The sequence below is a fragment of the Oryza sativa genome, chromosome 8, assembly GCF_034140825.1.
Source record: "Oryza sativa Japonica Group chromosome 8, ASM3414082v1".
Taxonomy (NCBI): Eukaryota; Viridiplantae; Streptophyta; class Magnoliopsida; order Poales; family Poaceae; genus Oryza; species Oryza sativa.
The window spans coordinates 14,348,819-14,369,196 of NC_089042.1; the positions used below are offsets into that span (position 1 = coordinate 14,348,819).

At 46.3% G+C, this 20,378-nt stretch overlaps 1 protein-coding gene across 1 annotated transcript in view; it reads right to left on the reverse strand.

Moving 5' to 3' along the window:
* Window positions 1-20,378, reverse strand: part of LOC107276438 (uncharacterized) — a 48,094-nt gene that overhangs the window by 8,677 nt on the left and 19,039 nt on the right. Inside the window, exons 2-3 of the mRNA XM_066303736.1 lie at window positions 1,991-3,166; window positions 1,497-1,897 (exon numbers count right to left, since the gene is read on the reverse strand). Coding sequence (XP_066159833.1) covers window positions 1,497-1,674 — 178 coding nt within the window. The 5' untranslated portion in view covers window positions 1,675-1,897; window positions 1,991-3,166. The remainder of the gene's footprint in view (window positions 1-1,496; window positions 1,898-1,990; window positions 3,167-20,378) is intronic.

Sequence of the window (20,378 nt, forward strand, 5' to 3'; positions counted from 1 at the left end):
ACATTGATCGCACAAGACAAATTTGGACAGATCCTAATGGCAAGTGTAAACCTTCAATTAAATTGTATAGTCAGTGCAGAACTTATGCAGAATCAAGTACATATTCTTGGAGAATGTGAATATGTGCAAATAAGTGAATTAAAAAACTAACATGGATATTATCTTGGTAATATTTTATAATTGGAATGGCCACGATCATGAATAAGCAGAGGATAATAAATTGGGGTTAACTGGATCCATGCCATTATAAATTTACCAGTTTTAAACAATGTCATTATAACTCTGTCTAATTGGATATGCCACCACGTACCCTTTGGATGCAGTGAAATTTTATTTTAGACTAAATTGCCCTTTATCTTCTACCTCCGTACTCTCCACTCTTCCTCCCATCCCTAAGCAGGGATAGCGGCAGACCCACCTCCTCCCCAAGCCCCGTTGCCGGAGCCAAACTCCCACACCTTGCGTCCACCCAACAAAACCAAAACTCGAAGCATATCGGCTTCATCAATCAATGATGAACCCAACAAAATTTTCTATCTCAAGAAATTTCTGCATGTCTTTTGTTTTTCCCCCGGTTTGGTTGATGGTCAAAAGCTTGGATTTCAGAGTGCAAACTTGCTCGCATCTGGGCAAACATTGGATATTTTGAATGATTTTAGCGCCTTGTCTTGATTTTGGTGTTTGTTTGCTTGGGCATCTTTGGAGCTAAAGGTTTAATTTTGGGAGGATATTTAGCGGTTCGCAGACATTTGGTGGGAGCGGAGGACATGAAGTTCTTCAGCACCGCTACGTGCCCGCAAAGCCAACCTACTCGCCCAGATCCTCGAGCCCGACGGATGAGTTTGTCAATGAGCGGCGGATCTGGGAGAGAGATAGAGATAAGGGTAGTTTGGTCCAAAAAGGAATTTCAGTGCAAACAAATGGTAAGCAGTTGCATATTTCTAATTTTAATATATTTGCAATGGAATCTTCCAATTAGATGAATTGTAATGGCATTTTTCAAAAGGGGCAAATTTATAATGGCATGAATCCAATTAACCCCAACAAATGGGTATGGATGCTGAACCATGCTTTCTTTATTATAAATTCACGAGGTAAATCAAAATGACATCCAGAAGCTTTTTATGGCATGCACAATTCTAGAAGGAATAAAACTATTGATTCAAAAAATATTAATTGAGATGTATATATTAAAACAAAAAATTTGATAATTTGACACTTTTTTCGATGCCCAATTACTTTAACTGACATTTGTGATGATGACATGTGGGGCCATCTGAGTGAATGAAAGTGGGCCAGGATATCAAATAATCGAAACCCATTTAAAAGAGTGTTAAATTATCATATCTCTTAGTCTATGCATGAAAACCAGGACACCCCACAAGCCCCCAATGCAAAGTGAAAGTTGCATATTGTGACAACCAAAACCACCCTACACCGCTCACTGGGAACAATCAGAACTATGCAAACTAGGGTTTGTATCCAGAGAAGCAGACCTTCTTTGTCGAGGTCATCCACATCGAACCGCATCGTCTCAACCAGGTACCTGACCACATTCATGCTCCCGTTGATGGCAGCGAGGTGCAGCACGCCGGCACCTTCCATGCCTTGCACGCCTGCCTGCCTCGCCTCTCCCACGGTCTCCCGGAGGCATCCCCTCCCCGTATCCAGCATGTTCGCCAGGTCTGGATCAAACGAAATCGAACAACACCACCACAGCACCCACAAAGAAAACAAAAAAAAACGGAAGGGAAAGAAAAGATCAGCACCGGGAGAGGAGTCGAAATGACGAAATCCAAGCCGGTAGGTAGAATCCACCCCTGCATACTCTTGAAGCCGCGCAGGTTGTCGTTGTACGCCGCCTCGAGGAGCATGTGATGCGCGCCGGCGGCGGCTCCTGCGGCGGGAAGGGGTAGAGGAGTTAGCGGCGGGTTCGTTGCGTTGCGGCCTGAGGGGCTAGTAGGATTAGCTAGCGGAGGGGGGCTCTTACCTGGGCTCAAACCGGAAACATGACGCGGCGACGCCATGGGTGGGGGTGATGGGCGAGGTGCTCCGGTGGAGAAAAGTAGAGATCGCTAGGGTTTGAGAGTTGGCACTGGGAGAGAAATATAGGGGGGAAGTAGGAGCTGTTGCGTGGTTTTGAAAGGGAGGGGAGGAGGAGAAAGGGGAAGAATTGGCGGAAGGAAGGTGGAAGCGTATGCGGGAAGCTCGTTGGATACTGCGCCACTGCGCCGTGAAAAGAGCGCTGGTTGCCCAGCAACAACACTAGAGGCTGACATGTGGGACAAGTTTGCACTAGGGCCCATGTGTCTTTCATTACTATTGCAAGTACACGTATCACAAAATGGAGTATACTTTTTTTTTTTTACTAAACCGGCACAGGAACTGCCAATTATCTAGACTAATATAAAAGGTACGAGTTGTTTAGTGCAATTAACACCGTAATTGTAATTAGCGTCGGATTAACGCTCCCACGCCTTTTCCCCATCGCAAAATCCCTGCCCACGTCATCAAATCCCGCGCCGCCCCTTGCCTCTCCCTCCAAACCGTCACTGGGCGGCACCCAGGATCGCGTGCCCCACCCTCCCGACGCCCCTACCCGCCGCCCCCGCCGCCGCCGCCAGCGGCGCCTCCCGCTCGGCCCCGACCGGCGAGTCGCGTAGGAGGGAAGCGCCACACTTACACAACGAGAGGAAGCGCTGCTCCGGGGGCACGAGAGGAAGCGACCACGTGCCCCACCCTCCCGACGCCCCTCCCCGCCGCCGCCCGCCACCGCCGCCAGCGGCGCCTCCCGCTCGGCCTCGACCGGCGAATCGCGTAGGAGGGAAGCGTCACACTTACGCAACGAGAGGAAGCGCTGCTCCGGGGGCACGAGAGGAAGCGCTGCTCCGGGGGCGGCGTCCGGCGCGGCTTGACTCGGACGCGACGGCGACGGCACGGTCTCTCCTCCGGTGGCCACCTTCTCCTCGGTGAGTTCATCCCCTACCCCTCTTCCCTCCTCTTCTAGGGTTAGGGTTTCTCGCACACGTGCTGCTGCTGCGGCAGTGACGGCGCACGACGATGGTAGGCGTGGCGGGGGACGCCGGAGAGTCACACCCTCTCGCCATGGCCGTTGAAGCTCCGTTGCTGCGGCAAGGAGAAGCAGCTTCAAGAGTTCTTTCTTCCACTGTTTCTTGATTAAGCTCGTCAATGGAAGCAGGCAGGGCCAGTGTTAGTGTAGGCATGTAGCTCACTGAATTGTATAGAGTAAATTTTTGTTCAGATGTTCAACAAAGAGACAAAAGGCACATGCATTGTACACCAGAAATAATCTAGGCAAAGGTGATCATTTAATGGCACAGTGTTCTAACTTCTAAGATATTATTTTCAGACAAGTTGGGTTTGTTCTGACATATAATGGGGTTTTCTTCTTCTCAGCTTATTGGTTGACATGAGCTTATGCTGAAAGACAAAACAGTCAAAAACACTGCTGAATGCAGTACAAAGTTTTACCTTACTGAAATTAATTAGTTTTTGATAAATAAACTGTATTCAGATAAATAAATTAGTTCAATGTCATGGGCATGGGGGTGCTTCAATTAGTAGCTGAATAGAAGGGACATTTTTTGGAATGTAGACTTCACTCTAAACATTTTTTGTGACTTGCAGATCTTTTACACGGAGACTTCAAATCTACTGGTTTCTTATTTTTTAATTTTTCAAATTCAAGCCTTACAATTCAATTGTAGACTAATTTAGTTTCAAATGAACACCAATGGACAATCATGATTCATTTTAGAATTAGAAATCTTATTACCACTGTTACTAGGGCAGCTGTGGCACATATCGAAAGTAGACATTTTGAAAAGCAGAACATGTGAAGTGACTGACTTGTTGTAGAGACATGCATCTGCATATGATGGGAAGTAGAGATAGAGCTTAGGGCTTCTTGTGTACTGCAATCCTGAATTTACAGCATTCACTGCAATCACCATTGCTTATCATCTCCCTGGTTCCATGCCCTCTCTTTTTTTTCGTGTCTTAGTGTTATTCTATTTCCTACATGTGAACTTTTCAATAGTATAGTATTGATTTCATATATGCATCGATTTCATATATGCATCAATGTTCTTGACCATCAGCAATTAAGTTAGTATATTTTTGTTCTGATTCTTGATCATCAATCACACACACCTGTCATATTTTGCTGAAAGATTCTTTTGGTTGAGATGTGCAAGCAGCAAGCAGCAAGCAACAACCTACAGATAGCAGTCCATTATTTTAAATGTCGTTTTTGGTAGTTAAAACTATGAAAAATGCACATAAAAATTTCTCTTTTCTACATCATAGATTGAGATCACAGCCGCCAATCCGAAACAATTGGTCACTGCATAGAAGTGTTCCTTAAATTATTGCAGTTTCAGACAGAAACTAAAGGGAGCTTTTTCCCTGCAGGCTTTGGGAAGAAGGAAGTCTGCAAGGATACTGGTTTTGTGCGGCATCGGCAAATGTTAATCCTGAACCTTTGAATATGTATATTGTTGATGCAACCTTTGAATAGAGCAAATGTTGATACTGAACCTTTGAATATGTATAAGTTAGAAGGTCTGCTGCTTCATAATAGTAGATCATATGTGTATTTCTGAATATATCTTCTTTGTTTGGTTTTTTCCAGTACGGCACTCTGCTACTATTCTAGGTACATGTCCGCAACCTGTAATATTATTTTGCGGTGTACTGATTGGGCGGTTAGATTTCGAAAGCAATCTCAAATTATCTGTCCTATCCAATCTATTGCCAGATTACCCAGGTGCCATGTGCAATACTATTTTTTTTTTAAAAATGTGGCAATCAGGAAGTTTGAGAACCAGTATGTACTCCTACCAATGAAGTTTGGAAAGAAAATTTACATAGTTTGTGGCAAATAATGTTCAGGTTTGCAGATTAACATGCTACCACGGTCAAAACTGTATGTAATACTTGCAAGTGTCAGATTTTGTTTGTTCCCCTACTTTACTAAAACTGTAAATTAGGTTAATAACTTGTTTCTGATATATAACAATAAAAGAAACCATGATATTAAAAAGTATCTGTTAATGCTATTAGGCATCTGAATATATTGGCTTACTTCTATTGTTTATAATACAGGTTGACACTGTCGACAAATGAAGATTTTGGTAAAATCCTATCATGTTTGACCATGGTGTTTCACTGTTAGGTACACGGTATTTAGGAGCTATTCGTATAGTAAATACTGGAATATTGAAGTAAATTATATGTTCAGCTTATTAACTGCATTGCAATATCTTTGATCTGGAGACGGTTTTAATTTTCATTTGTGTGGTCGCATCCTTTAATTTATATAACTTCATAAGAATATACTCCAAAGTACATGCTGGTTTATGTATTTTTATGCCTTCCTATTCTAATTGTCTAATGGCTCTTGAACAATAGATGTAAACTACGATGTCTGAAGTTTTCCATGTTTTCTTCCTTATGAAAATGAGATGGAGCTATGGCAAGCTGCTTTGGCAATCCAAGTTTTTCATGTGGCTTGAGCTGAAGGGAAGATGCCTCATGGCTGACAATCTACAGAAAAGAGGTGGCCTCATCAAGCGAATTGCTCCCTATGCAACCTGACGTTTCAAGATGACACCCAACCTTTTCTCAATGTGCTTTTCACAAACAGGATTTGGAGATTGCTCAGGAGCTAGGTGAATGTTGGCTTTCAGCTTCCCAGACCTCAATGTAGACTTGGCTGATTAGCAGATGATTTCAAGGAGAAGCTTCAGAGATTGTCTCAGAAAAGTTTTTGGTACTCTTCTCCTCTTCAGAGATTGTCTCAGGAAGTTGTATGGCTGTGCAGCTCTTTGGTGACATCAAAGAGGAAATCACAATCTGGAGATAATAGGCGAAAGACGATTGGTATTATTCCTTTTGCAGTTTTTTCTCTCCCGCTCATTGTAACCGATTTCGACAGCTTCTTGTGGATGCTTAGTTTGTAACACCATCTCCTAATTTTAATGGATTTTCTTAGCCTACTCCTGGGCCAGTCTGGCTAAAATAGATGTAATCAGAAACATAACTTGTAAAAATAAAACCAATCATTTTTATCCTAACAAAAGGCTGCTCAACACTGTAATAATTTATGTTGAAAAGATACTAAAGGAAGTGGCAAAACAGCATGTCTTTTGCTACTTTGTTCGGCAATCTTTTTTCATGAAGCATTCTCTAATTTTGTTGTGGTTAGTCTTTTGAAAAGGCTATATTGAAGAAATTTCTTATTTTGTTTTGGTTCTTTCTATATGCAAAAATTAAGGGCCCCTTTGATTTGGAGGAAAAACATAGGAATTTTGGAGGATTTCAATCATATAGGAAATTTTATATGTTTTTCTATTCCTATAGGAAATCAATTCAATAGTTGAATAGCAAGCAATGTTCAGAAAGGTTGAATGTGCACTTGATATGTTAATAAATTACCTTTCAAAGTATGTGTACTTTCTAATTTTTAAATGTGATTTTATATTTCCTTGATATATATTATGAAAAAAATGCCTTGCACGTGCATAATTACTAGTCTTTCAATTAAGTAGGAGTAAAAACACAGACAAGTTACAGAAAAAAACAAAAAACAACTTCTCAGCGAGAAGAACTCGCCAAGCCCCTCAACTGCGACCGGTACAACCACACAGCACACGGAGCACCACACCACTCTATCCAAACTACCAATGAGAAACAACGACAGAACCCAACGACAAAGATCGATGTTGAGATGCTGAAAAAGCGGTACAAAGCTTTGACTTTGACTTCGCGAGGCACGTGTCATTGTTGCCGAGCTTGCCGCCCAACATCCAACAGCTCCGACTCCACGGCGGTCCCGTCATCGTTGGCAAAGGCACTGCCAAAACAATCAAGACAACGCCAAATTCACATGTTCAACATCAGCCAAAGCCCATGCATCGGCAACCACCAACACCCCTAGACAGAAATTGCAAGTGTTATCGTTGCCAAGCTTCATCGCACCCAACAACATAGCAGCTCCGACTCCATCCGACAGAAACAAACGAAGAGAGTTGGATGCCACCAACAAACAAGAAAGGAGCCAAGAAGGCAAAGGCCTCGCCAAACACCTAGGCATCTAGTGCTTCGAGCCTTCGAGTTGACACAGTAGTCTACCAACGATGATCGATGCATGGGTAAGGTTCTCCAAAACGGCGCCCCATGGACGACACGACGTGAAAGCGCCACCACCGCTTGTCCGGAAACCGGATCAAGGTTTTCACCTAGAGATTGGTAGCGACGAAGGAAAACACCATAACGACGCCAAAGGTGCCGCCTTCGTCAGCCACCCAAAGGCTAGGCAAGGCTTTCGCTAGCGAGTTCCATTCAGTACCACCACCAGCCCACAACAACTGTCGCCGAACCACCACCTTGACCCTCCAGACACCAAGCTAGCCCGGTCGACCACCCCACGGCTCAGGTAGGCTCACAGCAGGATGTCGCAAAGCCACCGTGTTCACCCTCTCCCGGAACTCCCCATGGCCAGAATAGGGTTCTAGCCATAGGAGGGGAGGAGTTCCACGGAGAGGAGGTTACTCGACCAGCAAACGAGAAGATGGACCGCCGTCGCCGCCAGCCGCTTCCCCGCTCGCACCACCAATCCTTGAGAAGTCGCTACCTCCTTGCACCGCCACCTCACGTCGTTGGCCACCCCGTAGTAGACCATCGCCATCTCCATTTGCACCACACACGGTAAAGGACATCGACCGGAGAGAGGACGACCCCTCCCGCCATCCATGGCCAACGACGATAGGGCTGCCGACTCCCACGTCGCCGATTTGGCTGCTCTCCCTGTCTGCCACCCGAGCCAAGCCAAGGGAACCCTAGATCTAGGAGTGTTTGGGAATGGCAACGAAGCTCGGGGTGGGAGCTCCTCCGCCACGCACCCTGACGCACTTGGTGCCAAGCTCAGGGCGGCCGCTCCTCCCCTCGCCGCCATGTAGCCTTCGCGCCATCGCCGCCGCACGGCCTCGTCGTCACTGGCCGCCCCTTCCTAGCAAGCCACACGGTTTCCGACGGCTAGCACTGGCGGCGGCGAGGTAAGGAAGAGGGGAGGAGGGTGGCGGCACTAGGGTTTAGCGCGTCGCCCTCGGGCCACCGGTCTGAACCCGCGGTCCACCTGGGCGCCCAACGCGCGCGCGCCGTCCTCTTCGCACGTCACCACATCCGCCGCCCCTTCCACGCTCCTCGTTGGTGTTGGTGGCTGTTAAATGCCAATTCTATACCGCCAACATCTACATAAGGATCAGATAATAAAACATCCAACATAGTAATAGGTGTTTAATCTCACATATTCCACAAGTGTTGGTGAATATCTATATGCAGATGATAAATCCCAGTGCTGGGAGGAAAATCAGACTAAAGTGGGGAGAATTATATATCCATGCAAGGAGGGGTTGTGAACTTCATCGAAACATCGGTGAATCAGCCCAAAACTCCGAGAATTGGACAGAGGAGGACCAGAGGAGAAGGCAGGCCGAAGGCCAGGCCGGGGGGCCCAGCCCAAGTTCGGCCGAACCCCCTGGTGAGCACCGTTGGATCCAGGTTTTGGCGTGGACGGTCCTGATCATCTCCTGATGACGGTTGCGGGCATTTCCGACAATTCGCATAGTACAACCGTCATACCTACCTCTATATAAAGACCTCACTTCACTCACTTCAACACACACTTCCAAGCTTGAGCTGAATTATAAGAGGCTCTATTTCACTATATTGTATACTAGAATAGGAAGAGAGTAGAGTAGAAGAAGTCGGAAGAATTCCGAAGCTGTCGGTAATCTTCTCCTATTTCTTTTATTCTGTTTATTACTCTGAATTCAATATAATATTCTTCCTGAGTAATTTAGATTTATCTTGTGAGAATTATCTCTTGGTTAGTTCCTAAATAGCATATGAGATTATTGTTCACTATAATCAACTAAAATATAGTGATTGCTTTGGTGAGTTATAAACACTAAAGTAGATATTAATTACTTAGACGTGGTGTTTAGGTAATTGTTATCCAGTAATTGTTGCGTATCCCACAGTACGTTTGAGGTAGGTGTAGAGGTGGTGACAGCCCTCGAGATCACTTAAGTCCTCCCTGTCCGGGTACGAAGTAGAGCGACATCCAGGAACAGCGGGTTGCCAGTGCCTGAAGTATTGTGTTAGGATTAAAGTTAAGCTTTCCCTAAACATTGTTTCTCACTAGTAAATCCTCTCTATCCTGGCCTATTTTTTGCTTGGTGTCCTTGGATGAACCGGAGGAAGCTCTGATCACACACGTTCCCTTGGATTTGATACCCTTGGAATACTCCGTAGGGGAAGTGCTACATCGGTGTATCCGTGCGCTTGCGGATTTTATCTGTAAACGTAAGAAATACCAACAAGCATTTCTGGCGCCGTTGCCGGGGAACGGTTGCTGATCATTTCCGAACATTGTTTATCCTCGTATCCTTTTTCACTTTTTTTTATTCTACCTTCACCCCTACTATCCTAGAGAAGTATTCCTGTTAAACTCTTCTCGACCATGGAGCAACCTCTTTTTGAGCTGTTTGCTCCTCGGGGCGAATTCTATGAGACACCTCCTTCATCGGAGCCCATTTATACAGCTGGCTATGAAATTCGTCCCGAACTAATTAGTATGGTTAACAAAAATCCTTTTTCTGGCTTTGATCTAGAAAATCCCTACCATCATCTACGAGACTTTGAACAAGTCTGCTCATGCCTTAAGATTCGTGGCATGAGACAAGAAACTGTGCGGTGGAAATTGTTCCCGTTCTCTCTTCAAGAGAGAGCAAAACAATGGTACACTTCTACCGTTGGATGTGTAAGCGGTAGCTGGGAAAAGTTGCGAGACAGATTCTGTCTTGCCTTCTTTCTAGTTACTCGTATTACTGCCCTTCGAGTAGAAATTCTCAGTTTCAAGCAGATCAAAAACGAATCAATCGGTGCAGCCTGGTCTAGATTCACTAATTTAGTGTAGTCCGGACCAACCCTGTCCTTACTCGAGTATGTGCTACTTCAACATTTCCATACGGCTTTGGATAAGGAGTCTGCATTCTATCTAGACATAACCGCTGGAGGATCGTTCATGCACAAAACGCCGTCAGAAGGAAGAACAATTTTGGATCGTATTCTAGAAAATACTTCCTTCATGACGCAATCCGATGAACCCCAGTCGAAGGCATCCGTGTCCAAGATAGAGGAACCTCTAACGATCGAGCCACTCGATGAACCATCCACTTCTGCTAGCTCGATTGATGAGAAGGTTCCTGAGCAGCCGTCTGTCGAGAATGAAGAAATTCAGACTACAGAGCGTGCCGCAATTTTGTTTAGGGACGGTTTTGATGAAGACTATGGCAATACCCCGAACTATTTCAGCAAGAAGAAACCACTCGTTCCTTTGCCACCTCCCGATCCTATGGAATTGGGCTTCCTACGAGAAACTGTCTGGGAGTTAACATCCATAATGCGCGATGAATGGCTAAGGGAGCCAGAACTTTCATCCGAAGTAATTCGGATAAATACTGCTCCCCGAATCATTCCTTGCCATCTGGAAGGGAACGACGTCAGTATTCTCTATAGTCCAACTGTCGGGGACAATCTCATTTCCGAGTCTTTTGCATTCGCTTATTTAAGCGATAAGGCAGTGACTCCGACAAACAAATTCTTCAAGCATCCAAACGGAAATATCATCGAAGGATTTGGGATTGTACAAGATGTTCCTGTCTGCTTTGAAGACAGGGAGGCGATCATGGATTTCCACGTCTTTGAAATCCAAGATTTTGACATCCTAATCAGGCTGCCCATTGAGCAACTTCTCATCAACACACCTCAATTAGATAGCCTCAGAATAACGCTGGAAGGGAATGAATTCTCAATTCTATTCTCACGGGCGAGGATCGCCTTGACTGACCCCCTCCCAGAAATTGAGTCAGCAGAAGAGGTTACTGTAGTTCCTCCTCATGAGTCTTCCAAGGCCCTTCTAGAAGATGAGGTCTCAGATTTTATCAAGGAAGAAGCAGACCCCGGTGAGACTCTCGACCTACCAATCATGGAACCACCACCTCGACCTCCGCTTGAGCTTAAACCTCTACCTCCAGGCCTACAATATGCCTTCCTGCATAATCACAGAGAGGCCCCTGTCATAATCAGTGACAAACTCTCTGAAGACAAGACTCAATGTCTTCTCACCGTGTTAGAAAAGCATCGTTCTGTTCTTGGCTACTCGCTCCAAGATCTTATGGGGATTAATCCCGCGCTTTCCACCCATCGTATTCCTATTGACCCCGAGAGTACTCCCTCTAGGGAACCTCAACGACGGCTCAGTAATGCAATGCGAGAGGTTGTAAAGAAAGAGGTCTTGAAACTCCTGCATGCCGGGATTATTTATCCCGTACCATACAGTGAGTAGGTTAGCCCAGTCCAGGTAGTGCCAAAGAAGGGAGGAATGACGGTCGTTGCAAATGCTCAAAATGAACTAATTCTGCAATAAACCGTAACCGGATGGAGGATGAGCATCGATTACAGGAAACTTAACAAGGCTACAAAAAAGGATCATTTCCCGCTACCCTTCATTGATGAAATGTTGGAACGGCTGGCAAATCATTCCTTTTTCTGTTTCCTTGATGGGTATTCCGGATATCATCAAATTCCTATCCATCCGGAGGACCAGAGGAAGACTACGTTCACATGTCCATATGGCACCTATGTATATCGTAGAACGTCTTTCGGACTGTGCAACGCTCCTGCATCTTTCCAAAGATGTATGATGTCTATTTTCTCGGACATGGTCAAAGATATCATGGAAGTCTTCATGAATGACTTCTCAGTATATGGAAAGACTTTCGGTCATTGTCTGCAGAATCTAGACAAAGTCTTACAACGATGCCAAGAAAAGGACCTGGTGCTTAATTGGGAAAAGTGTCGTTTCATGGTCCATGAAGGGATAGTTCTTGGGCATCGAGTGTCCGATCGAGGAATCGAAGTTGATCGTGCTAAAATCGACGTTATTGATCAGCTTCCTCCTCCTATGAACATCAAAGGAATCCGCAGTTTCTTGGGACATGCTGGCTTTTATAGAAGGTTCATCAAGAACTTTTCTACAATCGCCAGACCCCTGACAAATCTGCTAGCCAAGGATGCGCCCTTTGAGTTCGATGACGAGTGCCTAAAATCTTTTGAAATTCTCAAAAAGGCACTCGTCTCTGCTCCAATCATTCAACCTCCTGATTGGACTCTGCCCTTCGAGATCATGTGTGATGCAAGTGACTTTGCTGCTGGTGCGGTCTTGGGCCAAACCAAAGATAAAAAGCATCATGCAATCTTCTACGCTAACAAAACTCTAACCGGAGCCTAGTTGAATTATGCAACTACTGAAAAAGAGCTGCTCGCGGTTGTTTTTGCTATCGATAAGTTTAGATCTTACTTAGTGGGAGCCAAGGTGATAATTTTTACTGATCATGCTGCTTTGAAATACCTGCTCACTAAGAAAGATGCTAAACCTCGCCTCTTAAGATGGATTTTGCTGCTCCAAGAATTTGACTTAGAAATTAAAGATAAAAAGGGAGTATGTTTAGTTCCGCACCCAGGCCAAGATCTGGCAAATTGGTTTCTTCTGGCCCACAATGTAGGAAGACTCAAAAGAATTCGTCAGAAGATGCATAAGCTGCCAGAGGCAAGGAGGAATCACTGCTCGCGATGCAATGCCCCTCACATACAATTTGCAAGTCGAGATATTCGATGTTTGGGGTATAGACTTCATGGGACCTTTCCCTAAGTCTTGCAACTGCGAGTACATTCTGGTGGCAGTCGACTATGTCTCCAAGTGGGTTGAGGCTATGCCGTGCAGTGCTGCGGATGCGAGGCATGCCAAGAAGATGTTCACAGAAATCATCTTCCCAAGATTTGGTACCCCCAGGATGGTCATAAGTGACGGAGGTTCTCATTTCATTGACAAAACCTTCCGAGACCTCCTACGAGAAATGGGAGCCAAACACAATGTGGCCACACCTTACCATCCACAGACCAGTGGTCAAGCAGAAACATCAAACAAACATATCAAAAACATTATGCAGAAGACGGTCAACAAAATGGGAATAGGATGGAAGGATATATTGCCGGACGCACTGTGGGCATACCGGACAGCGTACAAGACACCGTTGGTATTTCTTAACGACATTGCTAGAAATATAATTCCCAGCAATGGCGCAGAAATACTTCTGGTATATTATGGTTACAGAGTTCATCCGCAAGCGCACGGATATACCATTGTAGCATTTCACCCGAGAGTATTCCAAGGGTATCGTATTTATTTTATCCCGTAGGAAGATCATGTAGAGAGAACTTAACTAATTACTTATATATTACTTGTGATAATCATATTCTAAGTAGGGGTTAAGATAAGTCCAAGGGTAGAGTGACAAACAAGCATTAACTACTCATTCTCATAATAATTAATCTAAGCTAGGTGGAAAGAAAAGAGAAAGAGAATCTATTCCTATACCTCTAATATAAATAGTATACATACATTCTAGTTAACTGGTATACTAGCTAATACCCTCTATCTGATGCCCTCCTGGTACTTCGAGAAGCCACCCCTGACTGCCGAGTTCCTTACGATAGCCCGTCATGACCATCCAACCGGGGCTAAATATGGAGGAATACCCTCCCTAGGAAATTAACTTAGGATTATTTATAGGTGCGGAGGAATACCCGTACTGAGCTGTCACCATCAGCGGCCCACCTCTCATCCGGAATATATAATCCTAAATAATGATATCCCGTAATCTAGACACCATGTCTAAACTACCAGATACTACTCTAATATCATCGTCATGACATAGAGTAATTGCATAAGCAAACACTATACCCGCACCAAAGCATCTCCCAGATAAGCTAGCAATATACTCACTATAACATGAACATAATGTAAAGTAGGTACTCATATACTCGGAAAGTATTCCAATACCAGAAATGTACAAAGAAGAGTATTCTAATAAAAGTACAAGGCTTACAAAAGAGGAAAGGAAAGCTACTAGAGCCATACCCGAACTCTTCCGAAGACTTTCGGACTCCTGATTCCTATTCTAATTCTATTCCACCAGCTAGATACTACTAACTAAACTTGAGAGGAATGAGAGAGCTCTTGCTTGATGTGTGTGTTGAAGTGAAGAGAGTGAGCTTCTTAAATAGGTAGGTAATGACGGTTATGGTGGTTGGAAAGTTCGGTAATTGTCACACCCTAAAAATCCTAAATATATAAATTGTTGCTTAAATGGAATTATTAGAATTTATTTTAAAAGCCTAGAAGAGAAGATCTAATTTTAATTAATAAATTCCAATATAAAATGGGGCCAGATAAAATTTCATTAAATACTTTGCTTAATTCTATAATTCCTAGATTTTTCTGGGATTTATTTGAGCTAAGGAAGTATTTTTAATAAATGAAATTGCATTTAATGAATAATTTAAATTGAAAAAGGTTTTTAAAAGTCTCTTTTGGCTTTGGGCCGAAAGACGGCCCAAAAACCTCTCTCCCTCTCTCCCTCGGCCCAGTCGGCCCAGTCCAGCAGCAGCCGCCGCTCGCGCGCGCGTCCGCCCGCTGACAGGTGGGGCCCACCTGTCGGAGTCATCGTCTTCCTCGCGTCGGCCGCCGCCCGAAACCCTAGCGCCGCGCCGCCGTCGCCGTCCGCTGCTCCTCCGCCGCTTCTTTGGTCACCGGTGAGTTCGCCGCAACGTTCTCTATGTCCTGGTGCCCTCCGTTCGTGCCGAAGCGCCGTCGTTCGCCGGCGAGCTTGCGCGCCCGAGCCGCCGAGCCGCCGCCGGAGATGACGTCACCGCTGACGTCATCAGGGTCTGTCTGCTGTGAGCCGCCGTGGACCGCTCGATCTCGGCCGTCCGTTTTGGATGGATCGATCTCGGCCGTTCGTTCCCGTGAACCGCTGCCGTGCGCCCGGTCCACCGCAAACCCTAGCCGCTGACGCAATAAACCCTTTTTCCTTTGCAAAAATAATTCATTATTGCGTCATAATTCAATTAAAATCCATATAAGTGTTTTAAATCGATTTAATCTTTGAAAATTCATAACTAATTCATCTTAGCTCGGATTTAGTTGGTTCAAGTCTCTAAATTTTTCTAAAATTGAGATCTACATGTTAAAAATATCCACATGTATTGTTCAAGCTTGTTTATGTGCTGTTTGGGTGTTTTTGCTCTTTTCTGTTTAGATTCCGACGTTTCCGGAGAGTCCGTTTTCGCAGGAGAAGAATTTGAAGAGTTCCAAGGCCAGCAAGGCAAGTCACACAGATCCCAAACAATCCTTTGAGCATGTTGATCCCGTTTAAAGCTATTGTTTCTATTCAACTATCGCATTTATTTTCGAATGTCATTGGGTGGAATTAACCTATTGTTTGTTATAGCCCTTTTGTTCTTGAATACTTTATTCCTTGATACCTTGGGTTATTATAACTTGACTAGTTGGGCTATATATATTGGTTCGACTACATATTAGATGTGATTGCTTAGCCATGCTTAGAAACATTAGCACACTATTGGGATAACTTATGACTCACTATTATTTAATGATGGCTTAATGATAGTTCACGATGGTCAATCGTGATTGGTTAATTAATTACTTGCCAATTAAAACTTGATAATGGTGGGTTGTGAGCACATGGTTTTGAGAGTCGTGCTCATGACAATTAAGGACCGGTTCACGAGTTTCGGTTGTGAAACATTAACCGTGCCAACCACAAGCCAGCGTGGGCAACGGCTTTACCTTTTGTATAGCATGGTTCATTGCGGAGCACCAGACTGAGAAGTGGCGGAGATAAACCCACGGGGGTCGCTGGGGAGTCCATGCCTTGTTTATAAGGGGGTGATTATGATCCAGGAAAGGTGCTCTGTAGTGGATTGTGTTGTGCGAGGGGTATTGTCACAGCTCCTTTCCGAGGTACCGTGGTGGTATTGAGGCACATGGTGACATGATGTGGGGCTGTGTCTTGTGGGTACAGTGGTACACCTCTGATCAGAGTAAAACTATTCGAATAGCCGTGCCCGCGGTTATGGGCGGGTCTAACAATGTCTTTCGTGATTAGTCTCACACCTCTCATCATGATAACAGATGCTATAACTGGTAATAATTTGTTTAGCTCCTGGTTTGGAATGGTATATTCCTGGTTTGGAGATAGATCTGTACAGCCGGGTATGGTTGTTCAGAAAGGTTGGGCCTATACAACAGGGTATGTTGTATAGCGTTGAATTAATATTGTTTAATTATTACTTAACTGTTTTATTAAATTCTGAAATGTTTATTAAAGGCTGTTTATGCAAATGGAACCCTATTATGCCATCCTTTGTTATCCTGTGCACTTGCATATTTGCTGCGTGACTTGCTGAGTATGTCATATACTCACCTTGCAATCATTCATCAGAGGAAGAGTTCTACAGTGAAGCTGATGGTGTGGAGGATTAGGTGTAGCCCTGGTCAAGCTGCCTGTGGAGTGGAGTCGTCTGCGCCGTTTATCTTATCTTTCCGCTGCTTAGATCTTTATTGATTGAGAGGAACTATCTACCTCTGTAATGACATTTTATACGCTTATTAATTAGAGTAATAATTGTACTCTATTATCAATTTGTTATTGTGTGCCTCGGCTGATTCCTGGACGAGGGTTCACACACATGTAAGCGTTTGGAATTTTGGATAGAAATTCCGGGCGTGACAAGTTAGTATCAGAGCCCCCTTGACCCTAGGTTATGCCAAATGGTTATCCATAGAAGCCCTCTAAAAATATTGGAAAAGTAGAATTGTTCTCCTCCCCTTCTCTTTTAATTAAACCAAACTAATGGCACATGCATTTCATAATCTCTTTTAGTGGTTCTCATTCAAAATTTATTCCAGTGTTATTAGTACCGTACATCTATTACTGTACTAATGGCTCATCTACCAGCAAAAGTTTTACAATATTGTTTTATTTAGTCTTGCTGCAATGAAATAAATTTAGCATGTTGATTTTATAACTTTATTCCTTTTGAAACCGGTTGTTCAAAAGTACAAAATTTGTGACCTCGTTTCCAGCTGTTTCAACTTATCTTGCAAGCTTGGTTTATTTTATTTACTTACCTTTTACTTTGATTTTCTAACTTTATTCAAATTAATCCAAAAACTTGTGCTATTAATTGGATAAATGTCTTAACTCCCTCCTTTCACTTGTCTTTAGATGCCGCGCTATAAGCCTGAGTACTTGTTTGGTGTTGAGGGATTTGTCCAAGAGTTGCGTACGATGTCCTTTGTCATAGGATTTGGGACTGCCTCTTTTTATGCCCAGATTCCTCATGATCGTCCTGAAGAGAAGTGCCGAGTCAAAGTCACCTTGAACAGTAATAGTGAAGATATCCCCTCAGTGATGTTCGAAGCTGGAGGAAGAAACTACATCCATGCATGTCAGGAGGTGGCAAGGATCGCCATAGGAGAGCTCCGCGATCGCTACAGTGATCAGTTGGCCGACACTGAGTATCGCTACCATCCTCGCCAACCATAGGGAAGTGACCGTGGCAGTTACCTTGACACTGAAGGAATTGAGAATGATGCTACCACAAGGCATTTGGTTGAGATGCTGTGGGCTATGGATGAAACCCGTGCGGAGACTGTGTTAGCGGCTCAAGATCATGAAGATCGGAATCGTGGTAAGATTTGCAAGCTAGAGGACAAGGTGGATCGTTTGGAGAAGGAACTAGCCGCATTGAAGGGAGAAGCACCACCGCAGAAGGCCAGGATTCGTCTTACCGCAAGGAAGAGAGCTCTATTTGTCCCTCGTTACCAATTGGCGCCAAAGGTCCGTGTGGTGGAAAAAGAAGTTACCCCAGCCCTAGCGGATCCTCCGGTCGTCAATATAAGTGATGATGAAGGAGAAGAATCGAAGCGCACCCATTCCAAGATCGAGTGGGGAGCAACTCAAGATGATGGAGACGAGCCGAACGAGCCTTCAATCAACTCCGATGCTCGGAAGAATTAGAAAGCTTTGTCAAACCGTTGTCTTAGATCGTTGTGTTAGTTTGCTTGTTTTAAGTTTGGTTGTGTGTGTCTCGCATGTGATTTACATCAGTGGTGGGATGTAAGTGCGTGCGTTTGTTTGCTTTCGAGTGTTAGGTAGTTGGTGAGGTTAGTGGTGTGAGAGTCTTCAGTTTGTAATAATGAAACTCACTTAAGATCAATAAAAGTTAAAGTAATTCTCGGTCCTAAGTAGTTTTCCCCGGTTTCTCTCTTGTGCACTTGCCCATGTCAGATGGTGCTCACTCGCAGCAACGGGAATGGCCCCAACAACAACAATAACAACAACAACAACAATGGAGAAAATCCCACACTTGCCCAAGTCCTGGCTCAACAGGCACAGCTTATGAACATGATGATACAGCAACTCCAGAACCAGCAGAACCAGGGAAATAACCATGCGCCTCCCCAGAACAAGTTAGCAGAATTTCTTCGTGTAAGGCCGCCCACTTTCTCTAGTACCACTAATCCTGTTGAAGCTGGTGATTGGCTGCATGCCATAGAAAAGAAGTTGGATTTGCTTCAGTGCACCGATCAGGAGAAGGTCTCATTTGCATCACACCAGTTGCATGGCCCTGTCTCTGAGTGGTGGGATCATTTCCGCCTTAACAGGACTACTGCTGAACCTATCTGTCGGTGACATGGGGCCGGGGGTTATCGTGACTAGAGGCTTGGGTAGCCGCGGTCACCCACGTGGCCTGACCCCCTCGGGGGGGTCGAGTCCGAGGGTGACGTGGCCACCCCTCCCTCCGTCTCCCCGAGGGGTCGGGCCGCTCCCGTTTCGGCCCCGAGGGCTGGGGCGCCCCGACCCCCTGTGGTTTTGGCGCCACGTGTGTGGGTTAGGTGAGCACAGCGGGGCTCACCTAACCGCATTAATGGTGGGTTGGACGAGCGCGCCACGCCGCATTTAATGCGGCGCAGCGCATGCTTATCCGGTCCGTGACCAGTCGCGGTGTGTGACCGGTCACAGACCGGTCAGATCGCGGGTTAGGTGGCAACAGGCGGCCTGTCACACGCCTCGCCCCGTCCCGTCAGAATGATGAGAGCTTCCTGGCTCTCGTCCCTAGCCGGGGCCGGCGTGCTAACTCCTGGAGTTGGTATGTCAGTCCCGGTCAGATCCATTCCAGGCTTCAGCGCAAGCATGGCAAGGAAGTCGCTGGCCATTGAATGAAGGTTGAAATGGGCGTCCACCGGTAAAGCTGGCGAGCGGGGCAGGAGGCGTGTGCTCGGCTTGTCAGAGGTCACTTCCGGCTGTAGACTAGCCCTCATTGTAAAAAGCATGTTTCCTTTCTTAGGCAGCTAGAGGCCCCTGTGGTGACCCCTGACCAGATAAAAAGGAGGCCCAGGCCTAGAAAAGAAAAAAAGAGAGAGAGAGAGGAAAAAAAAGGAAGAAGAGGGGTGCTAGAGCCTGAACTCGCTCTGGCTCTCGAGCTCTCTGTAATTCCTTGACACACAGATCCACCAGAACACAGGAGTAGGGTGTTACGCTTCTCAGCGGCCCGAACCTGTCTACGTCGCCCGTGTCTTGTGCGTTTCCTCTCTCGCTGACGTTCCTCAGATCGAGGGCGAAGAACCTCACTTAGCGCCCCCGGCCGAACCGGCAAAGGGGGGGCCTGCGCGGTCTCCCGGTGAGGAGCCCCACGCTCCGTCATCTGGCGCGCCAGGTAGGGGGCGCGCGTGTCTTTCTAAGCCCTCGTCCTCTTTCGTGTGCGCCAAGCTTCTCCCGCTCAGCCCAATGGCCGAACGGGCAGTGGCGCGCAGCCTCTCTCCGAACGCTAGCGGTGACGACGGGGAGCAGAACCCGCGCCGTCGGGCTCGCACCCCACCGTCCCCCTCTCGCCGAAATCTTGGGCGGGGGGAGGCGCTCGGGGAGGTCGGAGGATCCGCGACTTCACCGCCCGCGGGCGACGGGGGAGGACGGCGAGACAGGGCGCGTCGCCGCCTCGTCTACGGCGATGGCGGCACGCCCCAGGGCGCGCTCCCGGCTGCGGGCGCGCTCCTGCGTCACCCGCCCGTCGTCCCCGATCCAGAGACCCCAGCCCGACGTTGGCTGGATGACGTGGCCGACTTAGTCATGACGGCGCAGCAGCGCCTAGGCGCCGGCGGGCGGTCCTCCGCCACCGAGGCCTCTGGCGCTGCCGCCGCCGGCTCCATGTCGTCGAGGCGGAGGGCGCGGCGAGCGGCGGCCGTTATCCGCCGTTCGTCCGCCGTTCCCTCGTCAACGCCTCCGACCCAAGAAGATGTGTGTGGGGGGCCGGATGCCCGGCTCGATATCGAGCGCCGGCGCGACGATCGTCGCGCCGCCCAC